This window comes from Phaethon aethereus (genome assembly GCF_964289735.1).
Source record: "Phaethon aethereus genome assembly, chromosome: 19".
Classification (NCBI taxonomy): domain Eukaryota; kingdom Metazoa; phylum Chordata; class Aves; order Phaethontiformes; family Phaethontidae; genus Phaethon; species Phaethon aethereus.
The window spans coordinates 1098187-1124751 of NC_138595.1; the positions used below are offsets into that span (position 1 = coordinate 1098187).

Below are 26565 nucleotides of genomic sequence, written 5' to 3' on the forward strand. Positions count from 1 at the left end.
AGCGGAGAGAAGCTGCCTCTGCTGTACTCCGCTCCATTCACGAACACCACTGGTAAATTGAGTTTTGATTTTGGAGCTGTGGTTCAGAACAGAGTGTAAAGCAAAACCACAGCACCTCAACTTTCAAGAAGGATTGAACTTGCAGTACTGAGAATCTTCAACTTTTACAACAAATAAGCTTGATAATTAAGAAAAATTACTGGTTTAAAAGCTACCTTTAGCAGTCATATTTGGAACAAAAAATCTCTGTTATTATTATATTTGTGGCTGAAGAAGGTAAAACACGGTAGTCCTGTGTTAACTGAACTTCTACTTTACAGCAAGGTATCAAATGTCCCCGTGTTAGGCATTAAGCGTTACAAGTCACGCCATGCCCTGCAACGTTAAAAACAGACAAAAATGCGGCAGAGAGGTGGTGCGTGCTGCCAAGGTCACGCAAAAGATCAAGGAGAGAGTTAGAAACACAACTGCGTCTCCTGGGCCCCAATCTCACATCTCCCTTGGTGTACCAGGTTCATCCACAGTTCAAGGTAAAGCAGTAGTCAGCTCTCAGCCTTCCAAAAATCCAAACTGAGCATCTGTTCGAATCGGCAACGGCTCAGCCGCCCTCCTCCGACCGGGCGCTACCTGAATGCGGGAGCGGGCACAGGTTTACCTTCCGCGCTGCAGGAGGAAGCGGAGTTTTGCTGTGCATGAGGAACTTACACGCTTCACTTCTACTTGTCCTCCGGATCTGCCATGCCCAAGCTCCGGTAACTTCATGAACTCGTCGACCTCGTGGTGGTATTTTTATGAGTGTGCTGTCCTGACCTTTCCTCTGAAAGCAAAGCTAACTAGGTCAGCGCGGAGGGTTTTGTTTTGCAATCTCACTATTATCCTGCAGGAGCCTATCAGTACGTTCAACGCTCTTTACAACCAGCTCTGCTGCATATCAAGTCTGAAATATAATAGCAAACCCGGACTTCAGGTAAGATATTTATCTCTCGGTCACACAGTAAGAAAGTCAGCTTCAGCAGAAACTTCTACTTGTTCTTACCATTATCACCAATTAATTGGCAAAGGTCAAGCTGCACTTATAACAATCCAGAGAAAGCCTGCATTTTCTTTCATCTCTACCTAACCAATGTTCTCCTTCCATCTGTTGCTCTGTAAACCCTATCCGGCCAAATCCTTATCAGCCAAATTGCTCATCTACCATCAGCACACCACACAAAAATTAGTTTATAAATTAAATATTGCCAAATTTTGAAAAAAAAAAAAAATTTTGCATTCATAAAGAATTCATAAAGAAAAATCCCAACCCTGCAGCATCATAATTCCTGGTCTTCTGATTTTACTTTGCCTTTTGCAAAGGCCCTCTTAAATATTTATACTAGCCTTTTAAAATTTGGGTTTTACCTTACGGCTGCAACAAATCTTTACATTTCATTTTTAATGTAAATTTTTTTAAAAATCCAAAAGCATTACTCTGCACTTTATTATGGTAAGATTTTTGTTTTGCTACACCACAAATCCTCCTAAATCTCAATCCCAAGCATAATGTCTCCCAGATGTCTCAACTAGTTGCCATGCCAACTAAAGCAGCTTAAATTAAATGAGGGCCTGAAATGGCACCTGCACCACTCCAGGTCTGCTGCACATTAAATAAAGCTCTCTTGACAGGGGCTCAGAGGTGCCATTAGCTTGAACAGCAGCTATCTGATTATTGTCTCTAGATAATTTAATGAGGGTCTCTAAAACAAGAGCAAAAGCAGCACTTGCTTGATGTTCCTGGCTTTTACAAATGGGGCAGATTCTTAAACAGCTGGTACCCAGGCGGGTCAATGGCTTTACCCTGGCCAGTCCTATAAACATTTAGCAAAAACAAACCACAAAACCTTATGGGATTTCCATCAACTATTCAAACAGGTACCTGCAGTTTTCTTTTTCAAGTCGAACCATAAAATGTGCTCGCTATGAGGTGGTCACTGGAGCTGTAATATGAAGCTAAGCTGAACATTACTACCAGATAAAAATTGCTACTGGCAGCAGTAATTAGTTAAGTAGCTGTATAAAATTAGAACTACAAATGTACCAATTTGCTTCAGAACAATTATCAAGGCAAATGTGTGGCACAAAAGAACTTCACTTACTCTGTTGACTGGGAGACCTGCTGAGTTAGTAAATTTTACAAAGTGACAAGCAAATTTTAGAAAGGAATAAAGTACACTCTCTGATGTGGTATTCTCAGAATGACTTGGATCCTTCTTTATTAGGACTCTGCATACCTCAAAACTCAATTCTATAGACTTTTTCTGGGAAGAGGCCAGCATTCTGTGAACAAGTTCTGGGGTAGGTGGATTATCTGGATGCTAGCAGTGGAGCGGAGGTGTCTATCTGCACCATACTCTAAGAAACATGCTTTTTTAAAAAACAAAGCAAACCAAACCAAACCAAAACAAAACTCTTCCTTACATATTTCAGGATGTTATATAGAACAGGGACAAGGCGTTTTCTCCTATTTTAGTATATTTTAGTTATACTTGGTTTTACATTAGGATCATATCAAGCTTAGCTTGTGATGCCACCTCTGTTCTCTTCTAACTCTTTGCAGACTTTATAGCTTCCTAGTAGAAAGATTTCTACAACATCGTCATTTCCTGTCAACACCCAAAACATAAAAAAAAAGACCTGATCCATGTAAAAATAGTGCAACAATTATTCAAAAGAATCTCAATAATCTTATGCCCATCTGAATTATTTTTTATGCTTAAAATTTGCTGACTATTCTGTTATAGGCAAAATTAACTGATATAAATACATTTGCCACCAAGTCACCACTAATTATGCGATGTAGAAATGACAATCTATGGCATGTGTCAAAGACAACAGACAAGCAATAGCAGAAGATTTTTGGATGGATTGGAGTCGGGGGTGGGGGAAAAGAGTTTTTCATACCAGGAAGAAAATACTGAAATTCCATCTGAATCTTACTTCTGTGTAAGGTAAGGGCTTCAAGGGTCTTGAGTTCCTAATACAGAGAAAATTGAGCCTTTCAACCTGAGCTGGGGTACGATGAGAGAAGTGCTCAGGTGAAGCTGCAGCTCCCACCTCTCCACTCCTGCTCAGTTTCAAAACTCATGAGGAGCTGGAGTTCCCAGCTTTCCACAAAAGCACCCTGTCATCACTCAGCTCTGAGTTAATGGTGTTGGTGTTAATCGCCTGCAGTTTAGTAGCACCGTATTTTGTATTATGTACAATAAAATCACTATTTTTCACGTCTAAATAATTGTATCTATGTAGTTGTAAAACAAAGCTTGGTTGCAGTGGAAGCTCTGTTTCGGGAAAGACAAATACATCTGGCATATCACACCTGCAAGATTGTGTATCGGCTTGTTGTGACAAGTTTTCTTGGCTGTATACTGTGGTTAGCAAGAAAGAGTAAGACATACAGGTTTCTCTGGTGTCAGTAAAAACCATGTGTCTGAAGTGGAACGGCGAGCTGTTCCCCAGAGGTATGGCAGGACGCCGTCTGCAGAATACAAAAATAAACTCCACTACTTCAGCATTAGTTTCAAAATTTCACTTGTGTTATTTAATCATTTGGTCTTGAGACCACCTGAATTTGATATTCAAATGCAAAACGCGTTTGTGCTACAAAGCACTTCTTGCAGATCACTACTCTGATATTTTACCGTGCTTACGGACAGATGCAGAAAAATTATCAAAAACTTCCATGAGTAGAAAAAAGCAAAATAATGCAAGGGGAATGTGGGTTAATGGGTAGTAGATCTGTGGATAAATTGCTAACTACTATTCATATGGTATTCTTCAAATAGCTTTTAAAACAGATTTTTTTTAAAAATGCAACACCAAATGTCAAAAACATTGTGAAGAGTTCCTCGTCCAAGTTAACACTTTAAAAACTTCTCTCATACTGTCATCTCAGGCTGTTCAAAAATCAAGTCATAATCCTTAAGTTAGGACTTAAGATAATTTATTGAGTACCTATAAAAGGTTTAAAATTAAAAAGACAAAGGGGAAAATTTCAGACCATTTTCACTGAACCACTGACAGCCAGGCACATGCAGCCAACAGATTCTACTTGAAAGATCACTGCTAACCATACAAGATAGTCAATTTTAAAATCTCCCTGGTATTTTCCCATGTGTACACAATCTTCTCAATAGAAATAACTATATATCAATCCATACCAGGGGAAACATTTTCAGTTCCAGGCAATTTCTAGTTATCCAACTAGATTTTGCAAATACTGGAATAAAGGTATTACAACTTTCCTGACACATAAAGCACCATTCTAATCCGGGGCAAAAGAGCCTCGTGTTACTGAGAGAACAGACCCATTCTGGCACACAGGTCATTCAAGCAGCCGTCTAGGGCTCTCTCATACAGTTTACTGGTTTGACAATACCAACACCATGCTTTCACTACCTGTAGAAAGTACATCAAGCTATTCTGTTCTTGGGAATATCTAGTGAGAACCTAAGTCGCAATTCTGCCTGACCCAACAATATAAACTGTTGTGTTACCAGCTGCGAATCGGCAATCCACAGCCTTCTACAGATATACCACTCCTCTTAACCCTTGAGGTCCCTGTTCAATTTGTTGGTGTGCTGGCCCAGAGGAACTTGCCGTGATGACACTTCAGAAGGGTACTTACACAAGGAAACCCTTCCTAAGGATACCGTGAGGGAACAGGAAGCCTGAGCATATGCTACTTGGAACCCCAACAGCGTTGTCATCGTGCCTTTTACTGGCTGGAGGAACCAAATCTTACCTGGTCCCTGTCTACCCACCTCCACCACAGGAGGTAATTGACTCCGTAATCTGTCAGAACTGCTGCACATCTTTGCTTTTACTATTCAAATCTTTCCAAGTCAGTACAAAAAGAGTGACAAAAATTATGACTTTTCAGCTGCTTCTAATATTCACTTTAACAGAAAAAATTTTCAAAAGATTACTATAGAAACTTAGGATAGTTCTTAGAAGAGAACATCTGTGTATCTCCAAGATGTAGAAGTCTGTACTACAATCAATCCCAGAAGATTTTGTAAATCTAAACTGCTGAAATGGCTATTTGGGGGGGGAAAAAAAAAAAAGAGAACTATAAATCAGCTCATGAAGAATTAACAGATACAGGTTCTTGTAATGAAATGCTTTTTTAGATGCTCTAGCAAAATCTGTGAGTCACTATTTACCATTATAACTGATAAGCTTTAAAGCTAGATCAGTCCACCTAGGAATAGAGGCATACAATAGAACCCAAACGTCATCCAAGCTTGTGCATCAGGGATTACACTTCTGTTCCACCAAGGCAAGTTGATCATTGCAAGGATAAGCCTTGAACTTCAGCTTAATGACGAGCATATAAAACCTAAAATTCACTAACAACCTCTTTTTAATTTATTTTCTCAAGACAGACATCTTGAACAATATAAGCCCCATTATCTATTCATATTTGCCTTAGGTGATATTGGCAAAAATATCAATATCTGTAAAAGATGTTAAATGCTCACAAAGATTTTCAATCATTACACATTCACATTATATCTCAATCTAAAAGTTTGCAGAGAATGTGCATTCCAAAACAAAAATCTCACTAGACTAAAATTCCTTTATTCATCACCAGTTTCCTAAGAAATCTTTTAAATTATCATCAAAATTTTAAGTCAGCTTTATAATGAGTTCTCTTTACAAAATATACTTTGCAATTCTTGCTAGTTCCTATGAGACATTGAATAATTGAAACTAACTCTACCAGCTCACTTGCAACACATCATTCATATAATTTTAGTCGTTCTTTTACTGTTTTTTTTCTCTCCACAAAAAGGGTACTACAACTCCTTAGAAAGAATAGAAGAAATCAAGCAGTACCAACTCAACCCGTTTACACTTTTATCACTGATCAATATACCTTATTGTAAAAATGGAACGTCACTATGGTAACCTTAGGAACTATAGTAGTGGATCAATGAAAGAGTTTTTTAAAACTACGTTCCCCAAATGTTACCTGATCTTCTTAAAATTAATCTGAAATAAGTTCTCCTTACGCTACAGTAAGCAGAAGCACATGCAATTAAAAATGTGCATATAAAGTGAAACACCTATTCATTCATTCTTCTAATGAATTTAAGGGTCATAAGTGCACTTACTGCAATTATTTCAAAAGAAAGAAGAAAGAAGACTACACAAAGCAAACGGTCTTCTATTACCAATATTAGAGTCAAAAAATTCAAACAAATTAAAAAAAAAAAGACAGCCCTATAAAATACTAGTCAGAACAACTTAAAATCAGTTAACCATGAAGGAAACTAACACTTCTGGCTTTATATTGAAAACTTGGCAGTAGCTAAGCTCATAAAAATAAGCTTATCCCATTTGAATATTCTTGATTGTACAATTACACGGAAGAAGTAATCCTTAACCTAGATCTGATTTATAACTCACATGACTTGTTATAAAATGAGGGCATTGAACTAGTGCAAATAACCAAAAATCCAGTGTTTGAAGACTACTCATATGCTGTTCACATGAAAGAAATATCAAAGCAAGATTTAAGAGCTTTATCTCACTTTCATATGAAAAAGCCCTAGTATTTTATAGCAGTATTTTCAACCAATGAATTTGTTTATCAATCAATAAATCATGCCTGTACTCTGGTTAAAATCACCGAGTTTAAAACACACCTTTCTTCATTAATCAATCCAAGGTATTATAAATAGATCAAACCATTTTTCACAAAGTTCAGTTTATCTAAAAATAAAGAGTGACAACTTTCCACCCATTACTTGTCTTGTAAAGTGGGTCATACAAAAAAAAAAAAAAGCAGCTAAGACCCACCAGTAATTAACAACCAACCTTCCAAAGTCTAACCGTAAGAGTAAGCTGAAGCACTCGAACCTCAAGCAGCTCCACTGAAGACTGACACCAACATAATAAAGCCACTTGCAGGACAAGCAGAACATATGACACGGACATCTGTGGGACAGTGCATTATTTTTTTTTAAACCTAACTATTACTGTGCATCCAGGTAGCAGAAAAAGCTCTCAGGTCCCAACTACGATCGTATTAAAACTATGTAATTTTAGAAAGTAAACCCAAATACTCAATCCTAACACTTTATATATGCTCTTGAATGTATATGCATACATTTTCAGATAAGAATTGATTGGCAGTTGTCCTACATAAGCTTTCATAACAGACATTCCATTATGCCCTGCCTAATTTACAAGGAGATTTTGGTAACAATTTTGGGTTTGGGAGGCAGTTTTTATTTGTACAATTTGATTGTGAATTATAAACTTGAAAGACTGCAACCAAAGCTGTAAAAGGAGCAGCAGCATAATGAGACGACACGTAGCTTAATACGCTATGATTCAAGTGTTCGCTTTCAACAATTCAGCACTGAGTTTAATTTTCAGTGTTTGCTTTTGGGGTTTTCCACAGAAAACACAGAAGTCTATCAGCTGACCTCAGCTGCATGGCAGATCCCTGTACTGAAACGCTAATTTGATAATGGAAATGTCAATGTGTTAGGATATTTGATTATCTGGTCTCTAAAATACCACTTTCACTAAAGTCTACAAAGGGTATTTTGTTACTAACAGCATGTTGTAAAAATATCTGAACAGTTCATAAAACTCTGCAAATAATCTTAAAACTGTTACGGGCAGGAGTCTGGTGAAGAGCTTTTTTCCTACACACATAAAAATAAAATAGAAACAAATAATCTCACTCAGTGTGAATTATCAAGTTCACTTTTTACTAACTAAAAACTTCTCAAAAATTGGATCTTAGCATGTTATTTTTTTTTAAACAGCATAAAGAACAGAACAGACAATGGGATTAATCTAGGCAGACAATCTTTATGACGATTCCTGATCTGTAACTAGTAAAGTCTCTGCAGAGAACAGAATTACCCCTATTTAAAATAATTTTTTGTTCTAAACCTCACAATATTTGTAGATACTTTCTGTACCATGAAAATCTGTACTTAACTCATTGCATTAGAGTAATTTCTAGCAATTTAAAAACTAGAGTAAGTACTAAAACAACCTGCTTTGAGTCACAGAACTTCTATTCCAACTAGAGGCAGTAAGAGCCTACCCAGCTCGACGACTGACTTTTCGGAGAATGCAGAAATTCCCAACCCCCAAAACAGAAGATAACCCAAACAAAGTTTAAAAAAGGAATAAAACAAAACAAAACATGACATTATCATGTCAAGTTATGTCCTAAAATTCAACTTTATAATACAGTTACCCATAGACAGCATATACCTTTGCATCAGTGACACGTTAAACAGCACATACATCTGGGTGAAATCTCTCTTCTTGATCAAGATAGAGGCTGAACAAGGAAAGCCACAACCCAACTAGTATGCCAAAACATCCCTGAAAAGTCATGGTTTCAAAGCATGTGACAGTAGCACTCTCTGAAAACACCAGATAAAGTACTAATAACTGAGAGGAAGTTAATTACTGGATATAGTTTTTAAAAAAATATTTTGGGGGAATCACCATTAGTAGCAGCAGTATCTGTTGGTAAATACCACAATGCCCTGTGTTTACTGGCTCTTACATATTCAAAGCTTCATGTTCGATCCTGCACCATTTCATAACTATGTTAACAAAACTAAGAGTTCCTGATACCATAGATTCACGTCTTTGAATAAAACTGTTCAGATACAGGCTCCAGGTTTTTGTAGTTCTATTGCATAGATTCCACCAACTACTTGCAGTTTCTAAGCTAATGAAAATTACACCTACCTCAATTAAGATGCTCTATTTTATATTTAGGATACATTTCTTCAAAATAGTCAATGTGTGGAGGCTGGAGTATGTCGAGGGCAGAGAGTACCTAGGAGACACCACACAAGATCAAGACCTATCCCAGGCAAACAGAAACAAATTCCTTTCAAAAAGACAGACAGACTGCACCTTTCTTACAGAGCTTAGCTTTATTCTGTCCCACACAGACAGACCAACATTCTATCTCACTACATATGTGAATTAATAGCCCACCAAGTCAGATATTCTGTACATTCAGGGTCTCTCCTTTTTTTTTCATTCAATAAACTTTTTCCACCTGTTCAAGTACTGGCTTAAAAGCATAAATTTATCTACCCGATAAAAATTGAGATAAAATATATATATATAAAACCATAAAATATTTTAAAGAAATAATCCTAGCAAAGAAATGTAAAAGCAAAATATATTACACTTTGTTCTGCCTTTCATCTTTAAGAGTTTTGTGATACTGCTTCCACATGGGAATTACAAAACCCGAAGTTGTTCACATTCTGAATCAGCAGCTCAGCTCTCTGTGCAAAGCAAAAAGGTAGAAAAGCAGCAGCACAGAATTTACATCCTCTCATAGGAAAAAATACTACCTTGGCATAGTCTTTTAGATCCTGTCCTAGTAATATGTATGACATTTAGGTGAAGTACACAAACTTCAGTGGTTATCTGACTGCTTACAGAGATGCTTTTATTTATAGTCCTCGGTAAAATCTTCTCCATAATGAAGACTCTGGTGAGGAGCAGTTTAAGGTACCCGTTCAAAAGAAATTTTGTCCCAGAATCCATCTCCCAAGGACTGGTGATAGTGGTGGTGGGACTCTGCAATCTGGTACACGCTTGCAAGGCTGTCCACCTCTCCTGTGCCTCACTAACAACACTACTTATCCGAACCCAGTGCTTAGCCACAAATAAAATCTTTCTTTGAATACAACAGCCTCAGATAAAAAAAAGTAAACTTTAAAACAGGAGGAAAAGCAATGAAATAAGGTTCTGAAAGTGATATCCACTTCCTGATCCCATTCCACTGGGAGAAGATAGTGCTCCCAAGATGCTTGTTACTGCTCATCAACGAGAGAGGTTACCACATCCTCAGTTGCACTTGTGGAACAGTTTCTCTAAGTACTTTTTGATTCACTTCAGACACAACCATATGGGTCAATTAAAATAATTTTTTAAACGTTTTAACTTAACCTAGCTGATTTTAACTAAAGCAGATCTGGGAGCGCTTGCACAACCACTCTGCTAGAAGAACTGAAAGACTAATAAACTCCAACAAAGGGGAGAGGAAGATGGAGTAAGAAATAGCTTGGAAGCAAGCATCTCCAGCTGGCATAGCTTTGTACAGATTGACATTTATCTAAAGCCTAAAACATGATTAGGGGAAGTATATTGCCTGTCTGTTTGCAAACATTTTGTGAGGGAAATTATGAATATCCTTAGATTCTTGATAATTTCATTTTTATAGTGTTTGCAACAGTAACATCTGAGTTTCCAGGAAATCTGATAACCGTAAAATTAGAGAGCTTTTAAAGCATTTTAGATATTCTATAATTTAAAAGAAAAGAATACTTCTGTTATAGATAGCTCCATTTTACAAGTAGGTTTTATCAAAGACTTCAAAATTACTTTGAATTTACTTACATTGTCATGCTTAAAAAAACACAACATCTTCAACTCCCGGAAGACCCTTTTACAAGAGACCAAATTTTGGAAGACGTTGGGCATCTTTTTGAGTGCAACTCTCTTTCCATCTCGTGGATCTGTTACTGACCTACAGAATAAAAGATTTAGAACGTCACATACTACTGTTAGACAATTTTTCTAAATCAGAAAAGAATATTTTAGAGCTCTTTATCATTCTCAGATGGTGAGTCAAAACAATGTGAAGACACTTCAAGGGAAAAAAGTATTAAGCAAAGGGCATTATGCACTGTAGTATATTAAGCGTAGTGTGATTCTTTGATTAGAGTACGTATACTCATACCTAGTCAAGCTTGGTAGATGTTAAGTGGCTGGACACCTGTACATCAGTGCATATACTGCCTCTGACTGGCATACACTGTAGCTCAAAGTCAGATCAACACCTTGAGCCGAGGAGCGGACGCGACGATAAACATCTCCTTCACCTCCCAAAAAAGACCTTATTAAGAGTTAAACATTTTCTCAGTTACACAGATTTGATTTTTTCGGGTCTACTGTTTTCTTCTTCCTCTCCTAAGAGGGCAAAAACTTTAATAAAGCCATTTGGACAGAACACTGGGACGTGTAAGACTGTTACTTGATCTATCACTAAATCGCTTTACATCTGGAAAAGCAACACCACATGGTATCGAAGTTTCCACAAATGTAAAACAGGCATGATACCTGTCTTTCTCCCATAGAGCTTATGAGATGCAAGTATAGTAGTTCAGAAATTATAAGGTGCTTTGCACATGGCAAGTATTTTAATTTAAAGTAATTAGATTCTGAAAATAGAATTTTATAATGAGAACCATAAAACTAGAGCAAGGAGATTCTGGTGCCTCAATTCCCAATCATGGTTTTTAAAGCAAGGCTTCTCAAACCTCACTACAAAACAGGGTTTTTAGATCTTCTGTTGTGAGGAAACCTTTTTTTTTCCTGCATATTTTTATTAGGATGACCAGAATAACTTTCTTCTCAGTGCAATGCCGTAACCACATAAGAATCTACATCCAACTATGTACCCTGACGACTACATTTGTCCTTAAAAAGTTGCCGGCTTTTCTATCATGTGACTCCTACAGATGACACGGAAGGCTTCTTTTATCTCAGGTCGATATTGGTTTAAGTACATAAATAAAAAATTAGAATGGCGTAATCAAATATCTGCCTTGTCTCCAAGTACCACATCTGACTTCAAAATACCAAACAATTCAATCAATCCAAAAAGTCAGAAACAGCCACTGACACGAGTGGTTGGGAGTCAAAGGAGAACTATCCCAACATCTCCTGTTAATAGCCACTGCGTATTTCCATTTTAAGTAAGGAGCAGAGGGTGACTCAGGAAAGTTGATACCAGACTATTTCCAGGGTGGGAAACACAGAGCTGAAAAGAATCGGAAAAGGTCTTATAATTCACAATATGTTTCCTATTTTCTCCAGGACCTTTGCCTCTTGCCTCTAGCCAAAATTGGAAAGAAAAGGAATGAAAACTGGAAGAGCTACAGAAAATCCACTGCTAATGCAACTCAGCGCTCGCCAGTGGCCAGACTGAAACATCCTCCCTCGCGCTGCACAATAGCTTCGTTCGCAGATGACGGTTGACATCAATTTCCAAAAGAAGGTACTCTCCATCACACGTGGGTGACACCGCAGGCTGGCCTGTAGCTTTGGGATTACAGCCGAGGCAGATTCTGAATGACACACAGCGGGGCCAGTACCAGGCAGTGGCTCACAAATTCATATAAATCTGATCCCAGCATGAGCTGAGAGCTCCCGTTGCTCACAAGGTCAAGCACCACTGATCAGCTAATTAGTGGTATTCTTCTCTCTTTATGAGACAGTATTTCTGGCCCCCGCCAAGTTTTTACCAGCTATTAGAGAAACGGGGTGGGGGGGGAAGCCACCAAACCTCTAACCTGTAAAAGACAACGTAAAAGCTGCTGATTTCTGGGAATTAAATAGCTATATTCTTGCTACAAAAACAAAGTTGTAGAATTTTATTCATAAAAATCCTCACTGATTACACTGCAGATGCTACTGAATTAGTAATTTTTCCCTTTGGAGTTTTGACACTAGTGCTGACCACTGCACACACACAACAAAACACTGCTATCAAGAGGACATTTAGAGCTCTGGAAGAAATTCCACTAGTGGATCGCAGTGATGATACACTCAAGTATCATACAGATGCAAGACCTGAGACCTTTGACAACATGAAATTTCCTCACAAATGCCAGTTAATACCTAGGCAGACCACAAGCGCCTTCCTCAGCTATGTTATATTCAACAGTACAGCTAAAACAATAGTTAAATAGCTATCTTGGCTATGAATAATATTTGATTTAAAACTGTCAAAATTTGAATTGTGCTATATTATAACATATGTAGCGCATACTCTACAATTCTTTTTAAATAAGGTAAAGAAAGCTGAGTATGTAGATTTGTTTCATTATTTTTCCTTAGAAACGTATCTAAAAAAACTTAACTACAATGGAAGAATTTTCTTTAAGTAGACACAATTGCTATTTTACACTGTAAACAAATTAATTCTCTGTAATTTATCCAATTTCTTTAAGACAGAATAAAACAGTGCTTAAGATCCAGACAGCCTATTTGAGAGAGTCTACATCTACTTCTGCCATTTCTATTACCTGTAATAAATTAGTGTGGTAAACATATATAACTTTCTCTAAAGAAAGACTAAAAAGTCTTCATTGATCATGTCCAGGCATTGTACAACACAAAAAGAGTGTAAAGTAAAAAACAATAGCAATTTGTCTGCAGGTTTACTTTGTTGAAGAAATTAGCTGCAGCTTCGCAGCTTTAATAGGTTTATTGTTTGCTTTTTACCTCAAATTAGATAAGCTAAACAGACACTGAAATGGAGGGACCTGAAACAATCAGAAGTCACAGCGACATTTTTGAAAACAGTCATGTAAACAAGTAATGCAACCTTCCATGATTGATAAAAATCAATTTTGGCTGTTTACAGCAAGAGGAAGTCAGTGTCCATAAAACTAGTTACAGAAAGCCCATGGTTTTGTCAAGCGCCCTTCCTCTTGTTCTGGAGACTGTAAGCTTTACAAGCTTTTTAAGCTCCTAGTTGTGTATTTAGGGTGTACCTATAGCAATCAGCTTCTGAATTTGAGTAACACCGCAACAGAAAGACACCATTCCGGTTAGTCCTCGAAGAACAACCTATTCTGTAAATGTTAACAAGCAAATAATGTATTAGAACCAGCTTTGAAATTTTACGGATTTTTGATATATTAAAATTTCGTAAACAGGTCAGATGTGCAATACAATTCACATATCTACGAGAAACAGATACAAGAAATTGAAAAAGTGCTTGAACAACAGGCAATTAATCAATCAATAAAAACAGCATTATTTAAAAAAAAAAAAAGCACAAGAATAGTTTGCCTTTGGGTTTGGGCTTAAGGACTAGTAGGAACCAAAAGACCATAACAAAAGCTGTTGAGGAAAATTCTACACTGCCGGATTGGCAAAACACGTATTAAAGTCCTCTCTGCTCTTCAGGTGTTTCCGTACTATTAATGTCCTGAAGGCTGTTTAGACAACACGCACCACGGATTTGAGCGCACGAGATAAAAAGCAGGCCCGCCACACCACGCACACGGTGGAGTTTTAGCCGCGTTCAGGTGTCGCCGTTGCAGCAGCGCCTACAAGACGACGCTGAATTTCAGGCAGGCGACGGAGTTGTTTCTGAAAGTCAAGCTATCAGCAAGCAGGATGAAACCGAGCTGCTGGGAGAGGAATAAATACCAAAACGAGTCCCACTTGCTCGCTGCTTGGTTCCTAACTGAGCAAGGGCAAATCATCTCTTTGGTACTTGAGGATTTGGATACTGGTTCTCCTCCCCCACGACAAACATCTCGGAGGATGCACGTTTCAGCAGCAGCAATACAGCTTTGGGAACCTACGCTCAGGACCTTTTGGAGTTATTTTCAATAGCCACCTTTTAACCATATTTCCGTTTAGAAACTTCCTATCTGCCTTTTTCCAAATATTTCAAGTATAAATATTATTCCAGCAATTGACAAGAAAAATGCAATAATGTACATCATTAGATGGACCACAACATGCAGGGTTTCCAAGTTTGCACTGTGCCCTGTTAATGCTTGAAGGCAAAACTCACAAAGTACCACGTCTTGTTATTATTCATGCAAAGACCAGTCATGCTTGTAGCTGGTAACACTATAACTCCAATGACTGTGAATGGAAGTGCAGTAATTTCACGCCATGTTGAGTTTGTTCTCTCTTAACTCCGGGTAGCAGCTGCTTTGGCTCGGCACAAACAGCACCGGAGAAGAGAGATAAGTGCCGAAGCCTGCTACAGAGGAATGCTTTTATTTCTCAGTTGCCAAGAGGCTCGCCGGGCTGAGCTCTCCCGGTTCCGCAACACGCGGGTCATCCCAGCTGTAGGAGCGCAGGAATCTCGGGCTGCACCGGTAACAAACAGCTCTCAAGGCAGCTTCTGCCATCTCCATCCGAAATGACCCCGTTCCAAACCTCTCTTTGTCTTAGCGGCCGGTTCCTTGTCAAACTCAACCTCACAGAAATTATTGGAATATTACGTACAGTGTGCTTTTAATGCATATACTAAACAAACATCTGATTTTTACGGCAACATATCTATTTACATAGTCCCAGCTAATAAAATGAGATTTCAAATAAAAACTGCTAACATTTTCATTTTATTAGTCTAAAAATCAAACTATTAAAAACCAGAACCTACACTCGTGTAACTTTTCAGATAGTGCCATACCTCCACACAAAATTACCAGAAGACCTCAAAAGGTGTCCTTTTTAATTGAACTATAGATTAAAATAGTCACTCCCAATTCAAATAAAATAGAGTAACAGGATTCAGTTTTAGAATAGTAACCTGAAACATTTTCAGGCAAAGTCTGAAATTCGATACCTTATTTTAAAAGAACAGAAGTAGTCCTCTCACACTGTCCAGAATTATAAAATACAGAATAGCATTAAAGTTACTTGCATTCACTGATCTTCAGTTGCACTGCCTCTGTAGTTGTGCCTGTGACAATTTTTAAAGCAAGCCAATAACAACTGTTTAAAGTAAGCAGTCTGACTTCATCACCTAAATCAAATAGCAGCTACATGTTGAAAACAGCCAAATGCACACATTCGCCTTCTTCCAGTTGCCTACGAGCTGTGTCACCAGCAGCAATGGAGGCGATAAGGGTCAAGACTGTGAAAGTAATATATTCAAAGTTAGAAATCTGAATCCAAGACACAAATTCAGAGAAAGTAATCTCTGGAGTTCCAACAGACAAATGAAAAACAGAAAGTTTGAATTGGACGTCACTGTAAAAAGATGCCTAAAATGGGATTTTTGATGGATCTCAAAACACTTGCTTTCTTCAGCTGTACTGCTACAAAATTATGCTAGTTGCATACAAACACAAGAATCCAACAGTCAGCTTTTACAAAAACTAGTGCAGGTTGAAAATAAATTTTAGCACATGAATGTTGACCATCTACAGTTGAGCAAGTTTGTATCTGCTCTGCAGAAAGTCATGAGGCAGTTTACAGTACTGAATTAAAGTTCTCATAAATCAATGTTAATTACATATTAACAGTAATGCACACTGCAAAACCTTTTTTTTTCCTCTTGGTATTAATTGCGTCTAACCTCCTTTCTAACTCCTAAAAAAAAAAAACCCAAAACAACAAACAAAAAAAACACACTTTAAAATAAACACTGTCTTCGAAAGTAGGTGCTGAATGCCTAAAAATCCTTTCAACCACTACCCCTGAAGATATGAAGTGGATATCCATCTTTTTCTCTCTGACTGACGGTATGCACTTAAAACTTTTGAGTCCTCATTCCCAAGCCTCTTCTGTTGCCAAGCCTCACTTGAGAAAACTGATGGTGCTTTGTACCTCAAAGTACCACAGCTCTCTAGTCTAGTATCCACAGTGACACTTATCTAGAAATACTAAATTCTGTTAAGTCAGAACATAATCAGGCAACTGATACCAACAAACATCAGTGTCCTACTAATTCTTACACTTCTCCCATGGATGTAGCTGTCACACAGCCTCATTAGCGAGAGTGAAAGATTTGATAAAATGGTTGGTCTTTAATCAAGTAACACAAAACTCTGATTTATATTGATAACTACCACAGATTTACCAATGCTCATTTTTAGTAGTTGCAGGACCCATTTAAAAAAAAAAAAGAGCTAAACATATTGCAGAACTGCTAAAGTTCATCACAGCTGCGTAAGCAAGATCTGGCATGTCTGTTCTCTGTTTTTTTCAAATGCTTCCACAGAGCAAAAGTTAGTTTAGGTGAATAGTCTTTTCCTGGTGCTTCTGTCATAGTGTCTCATAAAAGATTAAGTTAAATGGGGTTGCTGTGGTATATGCATTTAAGGCCAGATTCTTTTTTCTTTTAAATGCCCCATTTCAACATACAAGTAAAGATCACCTGTAATATCCAGCTTGAAAGCAATTCCTCTACTCTTTCCCCTACAGCTGCAACAATTTCACTCTGCTCCTCACTCCCTTGCCTTAGCTTGGGAGCTTTGTACCACTCACTAGCAATTCCACTTCAAGGGGCAGCACAAAACTAGCAATCAAAGTTATGAAGATCAGAAATGTCAGGACAGCATTCCAAAAAACAGAAAACAGAAAGACAAAGACAAACAGAAAGACAGACAGAAATAAAAAAGCCTGTCTGAAAAACCGGTATTAACAGCATCCAATAAAGATGCTGAAAATGTGGCTTTGTGTTTGTGCGCAGTACCTACTTTGGTACTAGTAAAATAATTATTTATAGCAAAATGCTATCAGGTCACATATCCCCAAGAGAAACTAGAAAAGCACGAAAATCTCCTAGGAGCTAATTGAGAGAACAACTAGAAAGGCAGCTTTACTTACTGCTGTTCTCAGAAGAACACATTTCAATTCCCTCCTCTGCTTTATTAGGATATTACACCCTAGGTGAATCTAGCAGTGAAGTGAACAGCAGGCAGGGAAGCTATCCATCACTCAGCTCAGAGTCAATGGGGTGCTCTTTCAAGCTACTACTGAAGTCTGCAAAGGTTTCACTTATTAAGCACCAACTGTAGCTGGGGATAGAGAGATAAGACGCGAAGATTTAAACCAAAAATAACTTAGGTATGGGGCAAAAAATAAGTTAATAAATATAATTTGGAGGGGGAAAAAATATCGGGGAATATCTAGTTCGGCTTTAATCATGCCTCTAAGAACTATATGATTCCATATGTTTCTGTGACAACACTGAATCATTTAGGAATCTTTATTGTACGGTATAAACCACTGCAAAAATCTACTTTCAATACTCCTAAACCAAGTCACATGTTTTGCTTTCACAGCAAGTACCAGTCTTCCAGCACAATGTGCCCACGCTCACGCCGGCTGCCTGGCTGCGTGTTCCTCAATACAGCCAGGGTCACCACCTCCGCCGTTGGCTTCTGGCCTGTCAGCGGTGGCCGGCTGCTCCCCGGGTCACTCAGCACTCTTCCTACACAGTAGCAGTAAGATATTAAGGTGTAAAAACTGTCAAACAACACCTTTTGTAAAACCCAAAGAAGTTTATTGGAAGATGCTCTACCTGTTACATTACTAGGTTTTTAGTACTTTTGAGGAATGTAAAAGAGTAAAGAAAACATTTATATTAATTTCCACTTAAACTAATTGCCTTCATGATTCAGCCACTTAAAAAATGGTGACCAACTGCAGCAACTCTTTGTTGTAGCCGTGTCATCTACTGGTACAGGGAATACCAAGACTACAAGAGCCAAGATGACTATAGCCAAAATATTATAGAAGGTTGTTTCTCTATTCCAGATTCCTTAATTTGATAATGTGTTATTTTGAATAGTTTCCTCTAACACCAGTTTGGTCAGTTCTCCCTTTTTACAAACATGACAAAAATGATCCCTCTAGTCAAAAAGAGGGAAAAGAAATGCAAACATGAAATTAAAGAGATTAAGATACAGGTAAACAAGACAATTTGTTTTATTTCAGACTTTGGCTCTTGTAAAAAAAAAATAAAATGCACATATATTTGAATGCTTAACATGAGACTGAAATGTTCCTCTCTAAATATTTCCTTTTTATTTTTTCAGACACCAAAATTTTACAAAATCCTTCATCAGATTGGCAATTAAGTTGAAAGTTAAACTTTCTATACCTAACCAGAATGTACTATACATGTTCTGGACTAAAGGCTGCAAGGTACTTACAGTCCACCTTGTTTAATTCTTCTACAGAATCACAGAATCTTTGGGTTGGAAGGGACCTTTAAGGCTCATCTAGTCCAGCCCCCCTGCCAGGAGCAGGGACATCTTCCACTAGATGAGGTTGCCCAGAGCCCCGTCCAGCCTTACTTCGAGTATTTCCAAGGATGGGGCATCCACCACCCCTCTGGGCAACCTGGGCCAGGGTCTTACCACCCACATTGCGAAAAATTTCTTCCTTCTATCTAGTCTAAATCTACCCTCTTGCACTTTAAAACCGTTACCCCTTGTCCTGTCGCAACAGGCCATGCTGAACAGTCTGTCCCCACCTTTCTTATAGGCCCCTCTCACCCCGGCAGCTGCAGGAAGGTCTCCCCGGAGCCTTCTCTGCTCCAGGCTGAGCCCCCCCAGCTCTCCCAGCCTGTCCTCCCAGCAGAGCTGTTCCAGCCCTCGGAGCGTTGCTGGGGCCTCCTCTGGCCCCGCTCCAACAGGTCCATGTCTCTCCTGTGCCGAGGGCCCCAGAGCTGGACGCAGCACTGCAGGGGGGTCTCCCCAGAGCGGGGCAGAGGGGCAGAACCCCCTCCCTCGCCCCGCTGGCCACGCGGCTTTGGGGGCAGCCCAGGGCACGGTTGGCTTCTGAGCTGCAAGCGCACATTGCCAGCTCATGTCCAGCTTTTCACCCACCAGGACCTCCAACTCCTTCTCCATGGGGCTGCTCTCCATCCCTTCATCCCCCAGCCTGTGCTGATACCGGGGGTTGCCCTGACCCAGGTGCAGGACCCTGCACTTGGCTCTGTTCAACCTCATGAGGTAATATCTAGTCCTGTATTGACTAACAAATCTAAACCTGCCTATTATACAACAAGAACAACTGTATTTTTTGGTTTATCTTTTAAAGAAAAGATAGTCAAACCTACCAGAACATTTATACCTTTCTCTACAGCAGCAATTCAGTACTGTGTCACTAATGACCAAGCTGACTTTGCAGGTAACGCTTTTCACTAGAGCAACCAGTATTCCTGTTTCACCAGAACAGACCGGTGCCGAGAAGCAGACAAGCTTGCAGGCACACGAGCCCTTGCCCTGCCTGTGTCTCCATGCCATCATAGATACAACGGTACTATCCCAAGTAAAAGATTTTTATCCTTTCAACAGGCAAGTTAGATAAGGACATACTTCTCCAAGTGATTTACTGGCAGCGTGGTTTCACGCTACGCTATCTTGTATAACTGCGAGCTGCTGCGGGAAGAGGGGTCCTGCTCCCACCCGCTGCTGGTCCTTGCCCTCCTGCCAGCATTGGAGATAGTCAACAAGCAGCCCACAAGGCAAGCCCCTTCAGCCCAGCAATCCCGTGCAGGCAGATCGGCATTTCACAGAATCACTAGGTTGGAAAGTACCTTCAAGATCATCAAGTCCAACCATTAATCCAGCGCCACCATGTCCCCTAAACCATGTCCTGAAGCGCCACATCCACATGTTTTTTGAACACTTCCAGAGATGGCGACTCCACCACCTCCCTGGGCAGCTTCTTCCAATGCCTGACCACTCTCTCAGTGAAGAAATTTTTCCTAATATCCAATCTAAAACTCCTCTGGTGCAACTTGAGGCCATTTCCTCTTGTCCTATCGCTAGTTACTTGGGAGAAGAGACCAACACCCTCGTCGCCACAACGCCCTTTCAGGTAGTTGTAGAGAGCGATAAGGTCTCCTCTCAGCCTCCTCTTCTCCAGACTAAACACCTCGAGTTCCCTCAGCCGCTCCTCATAAGACTTGTGCTCCAGACCCCTCACCAGCTTCGTTGCCCTTCTCTGGACACGCTCCAGCACCTCAACATCCTTCTTGTCCCCCCAAAGCCGCACGATCCCTAGAGGGGACAGAGGGGAAGCTGTGCGAGCGCACGGCTGGGGCAAAGGGCAAGACAGTGCGATTTTTTTGGTAGTAGTTCGCAATTACACCAGATCAGGTACAGCAGGAAACCAGGCCCTCGGTCATGCTGGAAGCTTACGGACAGAGCCAGAACCGGGGACTGCATCTCCTGAATTGCAGACGAGTGCCCTTTGTAGAAGGGCCATTCCTCTATCCATCAGAAAACTTTTTTTTCCTCATTATACATAAATATAATAAGACATATTTGTATTAAGAACTACAAAAAAAGTTAAAAAAAAAGAGTCTGACATGAAACATATAAAGAAAAAAGATACTTCACAAAAACTGTAGCTTCTATTTACATTGCAGGCTAATCAGTCCAGAAAATAAAATTTTAAAGAGTAATAGAACTACAGAAAGGATTAATGACACAATCCAGACCTCTAGTTAAAACGTTTTCAAAGACAATTCTTATCTCAAAGAATCCTTGCAGGCATTTAGCCTTCCCAATTACGCATTGTAAGTCTTTAGCAACTCTCTACCATGCTCATGGCAAATTTTCAAGGTGGAGACGATGCCAACAGTAACTTTTTCTCTCTCTGAATCCAGGTCAACGCATACACATTGTCCTATAGTTTCAACTGGTAGAAAAACAAGTTTGTGACTACTCCATGGCAATTATTACACAGAAACAAGATAATGAAAGAATGTTCTCAGGGTCAGTGTGGGAAACTGCTGATGGAGTTTGTTATAAGAGGGAAGTGAACCTTCCCTTATGTTTGTAAAAAATACCTATAAATTTACATCAGGACTTCTCAGAAGGGCGGGGACTTAATAGGATTACCTCCCAAGTTTTTCTTATTAGAGAACTTTTTTCCTCAGTTACTTGACTCTTAATCATGCAGACTTGTTCCAGAAAGCCTTACTCTAAGATACATAACAATCCTGGTCCCATAAGCATTTCAGCTGCTCACCCAAGCATATTTGATATACCACTTTTAAACAAAAAATGCAGCTCATATTCAAGGGCATGTCATACCCAATATGCCACTTCTTCAGTACACAATATTGCAATCAGTCACATCTTGGCATATCTCAAAATATATTTGAGCATGGGATGAAATGAAAAATCCTTTAGAAAAGTTCACAAAACCAAAAGGTCCCAAAGACTGAAGTGAAAGGGCAGGGAGAGGGTACGCATTTATCAAATCACTTATCTAGGACATCTTTGATTTGGTACATGAAGTTTACACACAGGAACAGGCCATCAGATCCAGTGTATCTGTTCTCTGTAGAAGTACTGACAGGCAACGAACCCTACCAAAACATGACAAAAACAGATTAACAACATTTAATAGTCTATTTAGGTAGCAGAGGGGAGAGGCGGGGAAAGCACACACATAATGTGTGAAATCATTGAGAAAATAGAACAATATATGTATGCACATTTAACAATAGATTTCTTATTTAAGAATAAAAAGGAAATTTATACACATATACGGAGTTTTTAAGCAAAGTAGCTGCTTTAAGAATTCTACTATTATAAATGCTCAAATACAAGTGAGACGGGACAAAGGTGATGTTCTAGGTTCTCCAGTGACCTTGTCCCAATAAACAGAAGTATTTTCTCTGACCACAGGCTGAAGAGTTCGTCTTCCAAAATGGTTCCTGACTGACACTGGTGGTGTTCCCCAATGCATAGAAAATACATCTGACGGCTTTGTGACAATTCTTAACGGAAGTTAAATTACTTAAATGCAAAATCATTTTGTCTAATTTTAGTAGCCTAAAAGCCAGTTTTCCAATCTAAGGCTCCAAGTGTGGCATGCTTAACCTGGTTTATGGTTGTTGCTGGGCTCCCAGACCTGGCTCACCGTGTGGCCGTGCAAACAGCTGTGCTGGCACAATGAAGCAGAAAGCAGGAAAGTAAGTAGCTGAGACAAAGGGGAAGATAGACAGACTGCTTTTTCAGTAACAATGACAGCTTAAGCATATGTCAAATATGATCTAAGTCAGTCTCACTCTCTGTCTAGTCAATAAGGAGAGGGAGAGGTGGGATTAATCTCTTTTAGGGCGCTCTTAGACAACACATGAACTGTTTCTCCAAAAATGCCTCACCCTACCAGTTAACTGCAGGGAACCACCCTAAAACGAAGCCTTGCTTATAGATAACCAAAGCTTGCTGATTTCAGAACCCTAATTTTTTAATTTTACAGGAGCCTTTTCTCCCCATGTCTGCACAGTGTGAATTGAGAGTCAGTGCTATATGTTACAAACCACACTAAATCCTGTCCTAGTAGTGGAGTGACTTAGGCTTCCCTTGCAGTCAGAAACAGGAGAGGTGGCTAATTGAACACTACCGTTAGAAGGGAGTTAGGTTTTGCTTTTGTTGGATTTTTCACAGCAAGAGAATTTTAGCATACACACGCAATTAGCGTGGTATATAATGTGTTTCACCCTCTGGCTGTACATGCATTGTTTAAGAGATGCAAAAGCTGATATAATCTCGTTTAAAGGAGATATTCATAATCATTTTAGCGATAATTTTTAAAGGAAAAGCCACACACAGCTAAGTTACTAGAAGGAGGAAAATATTATAGCAGTGCAGTGTCAAGTTGTCTTCACTTTATCGCAATGACCAGAGCTCTCTGGAAGGCTGTTTTAAACTCACAGCATGAGGTCCATCACCACTAAGGAAGACTAAACAAATGGAAACCAACAGACCAGAAAGTCACAGCATCATGCTGAAGTTAGAGAAGTATACCCAATCTGAGGATGCCTACCCACCAGACTGAGGAAAGGCACTGACAAGACGTGGATCCCATACTCATGTAGGATGAGTGGACAGTGGCAGAAGTCTCGAGATAAATTAAATGATTTCTTATTATCCTACCTGCAAGCTATATTAAATATCTGCTTACCCTAAGTAGCTAATCAGGGCCCACAAGACAGACACATGTAACACAAACACTGACACTTATGAAGTGCAACCACGTATTTTCACCAGCAGTTCACAAACTTAAAAAATTTCCACAAAATCTGTTTAGGGTCCTGCTGCAAACTATTGCCTACAAAGAGCACCCAGGAGCTGCAGCACAGAAGATTAACCTGTTTCTAACAGAGTTTGAAAGAACACACTGCGTAAAAGTTGATACTGATAGCAGAATTTTTAGCACAAAAGCATGGAAAAAACAAGAAAAAAAAGAAAAAGGTTTCATTGTTAAAAGACATCATCAAAAAGAACAGCTGTTATTTTTTTGAGATATTTAAGAAATGGATGTGCTGTTAATGATTTTCAGGTCACTATTGCTCTGCAGCAGTCTCCAGCTGGCAATACTTCAAAGATGCTAAAATGAAATATTAACAGTGGGTAAAAGAATTCTTTATTTTCAGAGATATGATATGAACACAAACTGAAAGAGATAGCCGAGGAGATACCACTGAGCAAAACCTTGATTTCACTTAGATGTAACTTTGAGACAGAATCATCCAAGACCGGTCAGTGTAAAACTAATAAGGAGTTATGCAGACAGTGCAATGACAGTCAGAGGCAAGAGCTCCACAGATCTATCGGAGGATGTAGCAGCATCGCAACCCCCGGAAGACACAATGCCCACTGCCCTCTCTCGGACGTGTATTTCACTTACAAATAAACCTTTGCGATGTAAGGAAGCAGCTTGCTTTATGGCCTTTTGGGAATGGCACACCCTGCTTTACTAAGTAAAAAGAATTTAAACTGCTAACTATCATACAAACCCTTGTTTCCTCAAAAACATGGATGTAGTGAAGTGGCATATCTAACAGACACCTCTTTGGGGTCTTTTTGGTTTTGTCTGTTTGCTTGCATTTTTGGTTTTTGTTTTGTTTTGTTTTTTAAGGCTCTGATCTTAAGTGGTGCTGTAAAGACCCATTCAAAATTGAGTCCAGACCGTGCTACACATTTACAAATAAAATAAGGAACAGTATATAACTTGAAGGCACTGGTCTGATTACAAGTCAGGGTAAAAAGCAGAGGAAGAAGCAAAAGGATATGTTTACTCTATAGAGTGGTATTTACTATTAGTTATTCATTTACAGGTCAATGTTCACTGTATTAATTAAAATTTGAGAGTACGGCTGACTAGTTATACCATTTTTAAGTAGTACAATACGTTACTGGAGGTGTTGAGAATGTCTCAGAGTTAACTTTCAGCTAACAAAATTAAGATGTTGTAAGTTACAAGAAGCAAAGGGTGAGATGTGCAGCAGTCTTCACAGGTAAACATTAAAAAAAAGTACAGGAAAGAGGAAAAGTATTTTGGAATCTGTTATTTACTCAGTCTACTCAAGCAAAATGCAACACGTTGTGATTGATTTATGAATGGTGATAGCAAACACTTTTCAAAAATCTATTTCCAATTCCCCTTTTAAGTAAGTCAGAGAGTCCTGATTGTTCTAATAAATTTCAATGTTCCTCCTCTTCCTCAGCTCACCACTTACCTGGTCCTTACCTACAGTAAGCCTGGTCCATGCTTGGGGAAAATATCTCATTTACAACTGAAGTGACACTAACATAGGAAGCATGAGCTGTGTCTTGGTACGGATCAAGTAAAACGAAAACTAGCCAAAGCTCTGGAAAAATTAAAACCGCATTAAGAACACCACCAGACTTAAAGCATTTCACTGCGGACATAACCTAGCAAGGTCTGTATTCTGTGGAAACACTTGGTTTCTCTCCTGAACCACTGCAGCTGGCAGCTGAAGATGAGATGCTACAGTTCAAACGCAGACCACTCTCTCGGAGGAAGCAGTATTACGCTGGCTGTTCGATGTTTGCGATTCAACTAGTTTTTGTTAAGAAGCCTTCACTAAGAGTTAGCATTTGCTGAGTTTCGTCTAAATGGTAGAGGGATAAAAGAGGTCGCTTATCTGGTTTTGGGGTATTTTTGGCCAGGAGGCAAGGTAATACAGGTCTGTATGCTAAATCCGTAGGGCTGGCTGGGAACTCCCACAACAATTTCAGCACGACTGGGGGCGGAGGGGATGGTACTAAAGATTTTCCATCCAGATGTCCATTTTGTTTCAAGTTTTGTTGCCTACCTAAAGTGCAAAGTGTCCCATCAGCTTGCATTGAGACTGAAGAGTAGTACTCCACCCAGAAGCGACAGTTCGTTGACAAATAGTTCTGCCCTGTTTTGCCCATCTTTGGAGGTCAACTTCATGCCGTTTTGCATCAGTTTCAGCACATCCACACAACAGATCACTTGATATTAAATAGACAAGAAGTCATTTACAGACTGATACGGGCTGATGAAAATTGGGTGAAGGTGTTCACAGACTAAAGTAAAAATTTCTTACACTTTTAGACATCTGGAACCTAAAAAATATATTCTACCAGCTAAATATTTTCCTAAATTTAGGCAAGGGAAGTAGGTTTTACATGCAGGAATTTGCGTCTGAACAATGGTTTGTGTGTGTTTTAAAGACACTTAACAGAAAATAAGTTCCTGAAGAAGATTATCAAAAAAGACAATTTAATTAACTTAGTACCATTGTGCATTCTCAGCATTTCATTACATTTTCTCAACATACTCCACAGGATAAATACTCAAAGGCACTCCAAAAAACCTGTACTCTTAAGTTACTCCGAATAGCCAAGTCTTTCTAATACATATTTTAGACAGGTATTCTTTTTAGATGTACAGGATTCATTCAGGGAAAGAAAAGACTGAATACAAGCTAACAGATTTAATGGATAATTTTCAAATGAGCCTGAAGAAAACACCTAGATTTAATTTTCACTAAAAGGTATTTCATGTGAAAGGGTTAAGTGACTTGTTCTTCATACCACACTTCAAAGGTATGCTTTATTCACATCTTGCTCAGCTGCCAAATGCAGACCTCTCCAGAGCTCCTTTTTCAACCATAGATGTCCTAAAAAGCCTTTTAATGTTGCGTTCTAATCACACCCTCAAGCA

At 39.1% G+C, this 26565-nt stretch overlaps 1 protein-coding gene across 1 annotated transcript in view; it reads right to left on the reverse strand.

The window, feature by feature from the left end:
- The window catches only part of NLK (nemo like kinase), a 64416-nt gene that overhangs the window by 19569 nt on the left and 18282 nt on the right, over positions 1–26565 (reverse strand). Inside the window, exons 2-3 of the mRNA XM_082008596.1 lie at positions 10444–10573; positions 8805–8860 (exon numbers count right to left, since the gene is read on the reverse strand). Of these exons, the coding sequence (XP_081864722.1) occupies positions 8805–8860; positions 10444–10573 (186 nt within the window). The remainder of the gene's footprint in view (positions 1–8804; positions 8861–10443; positions 10574–26565) is intronic.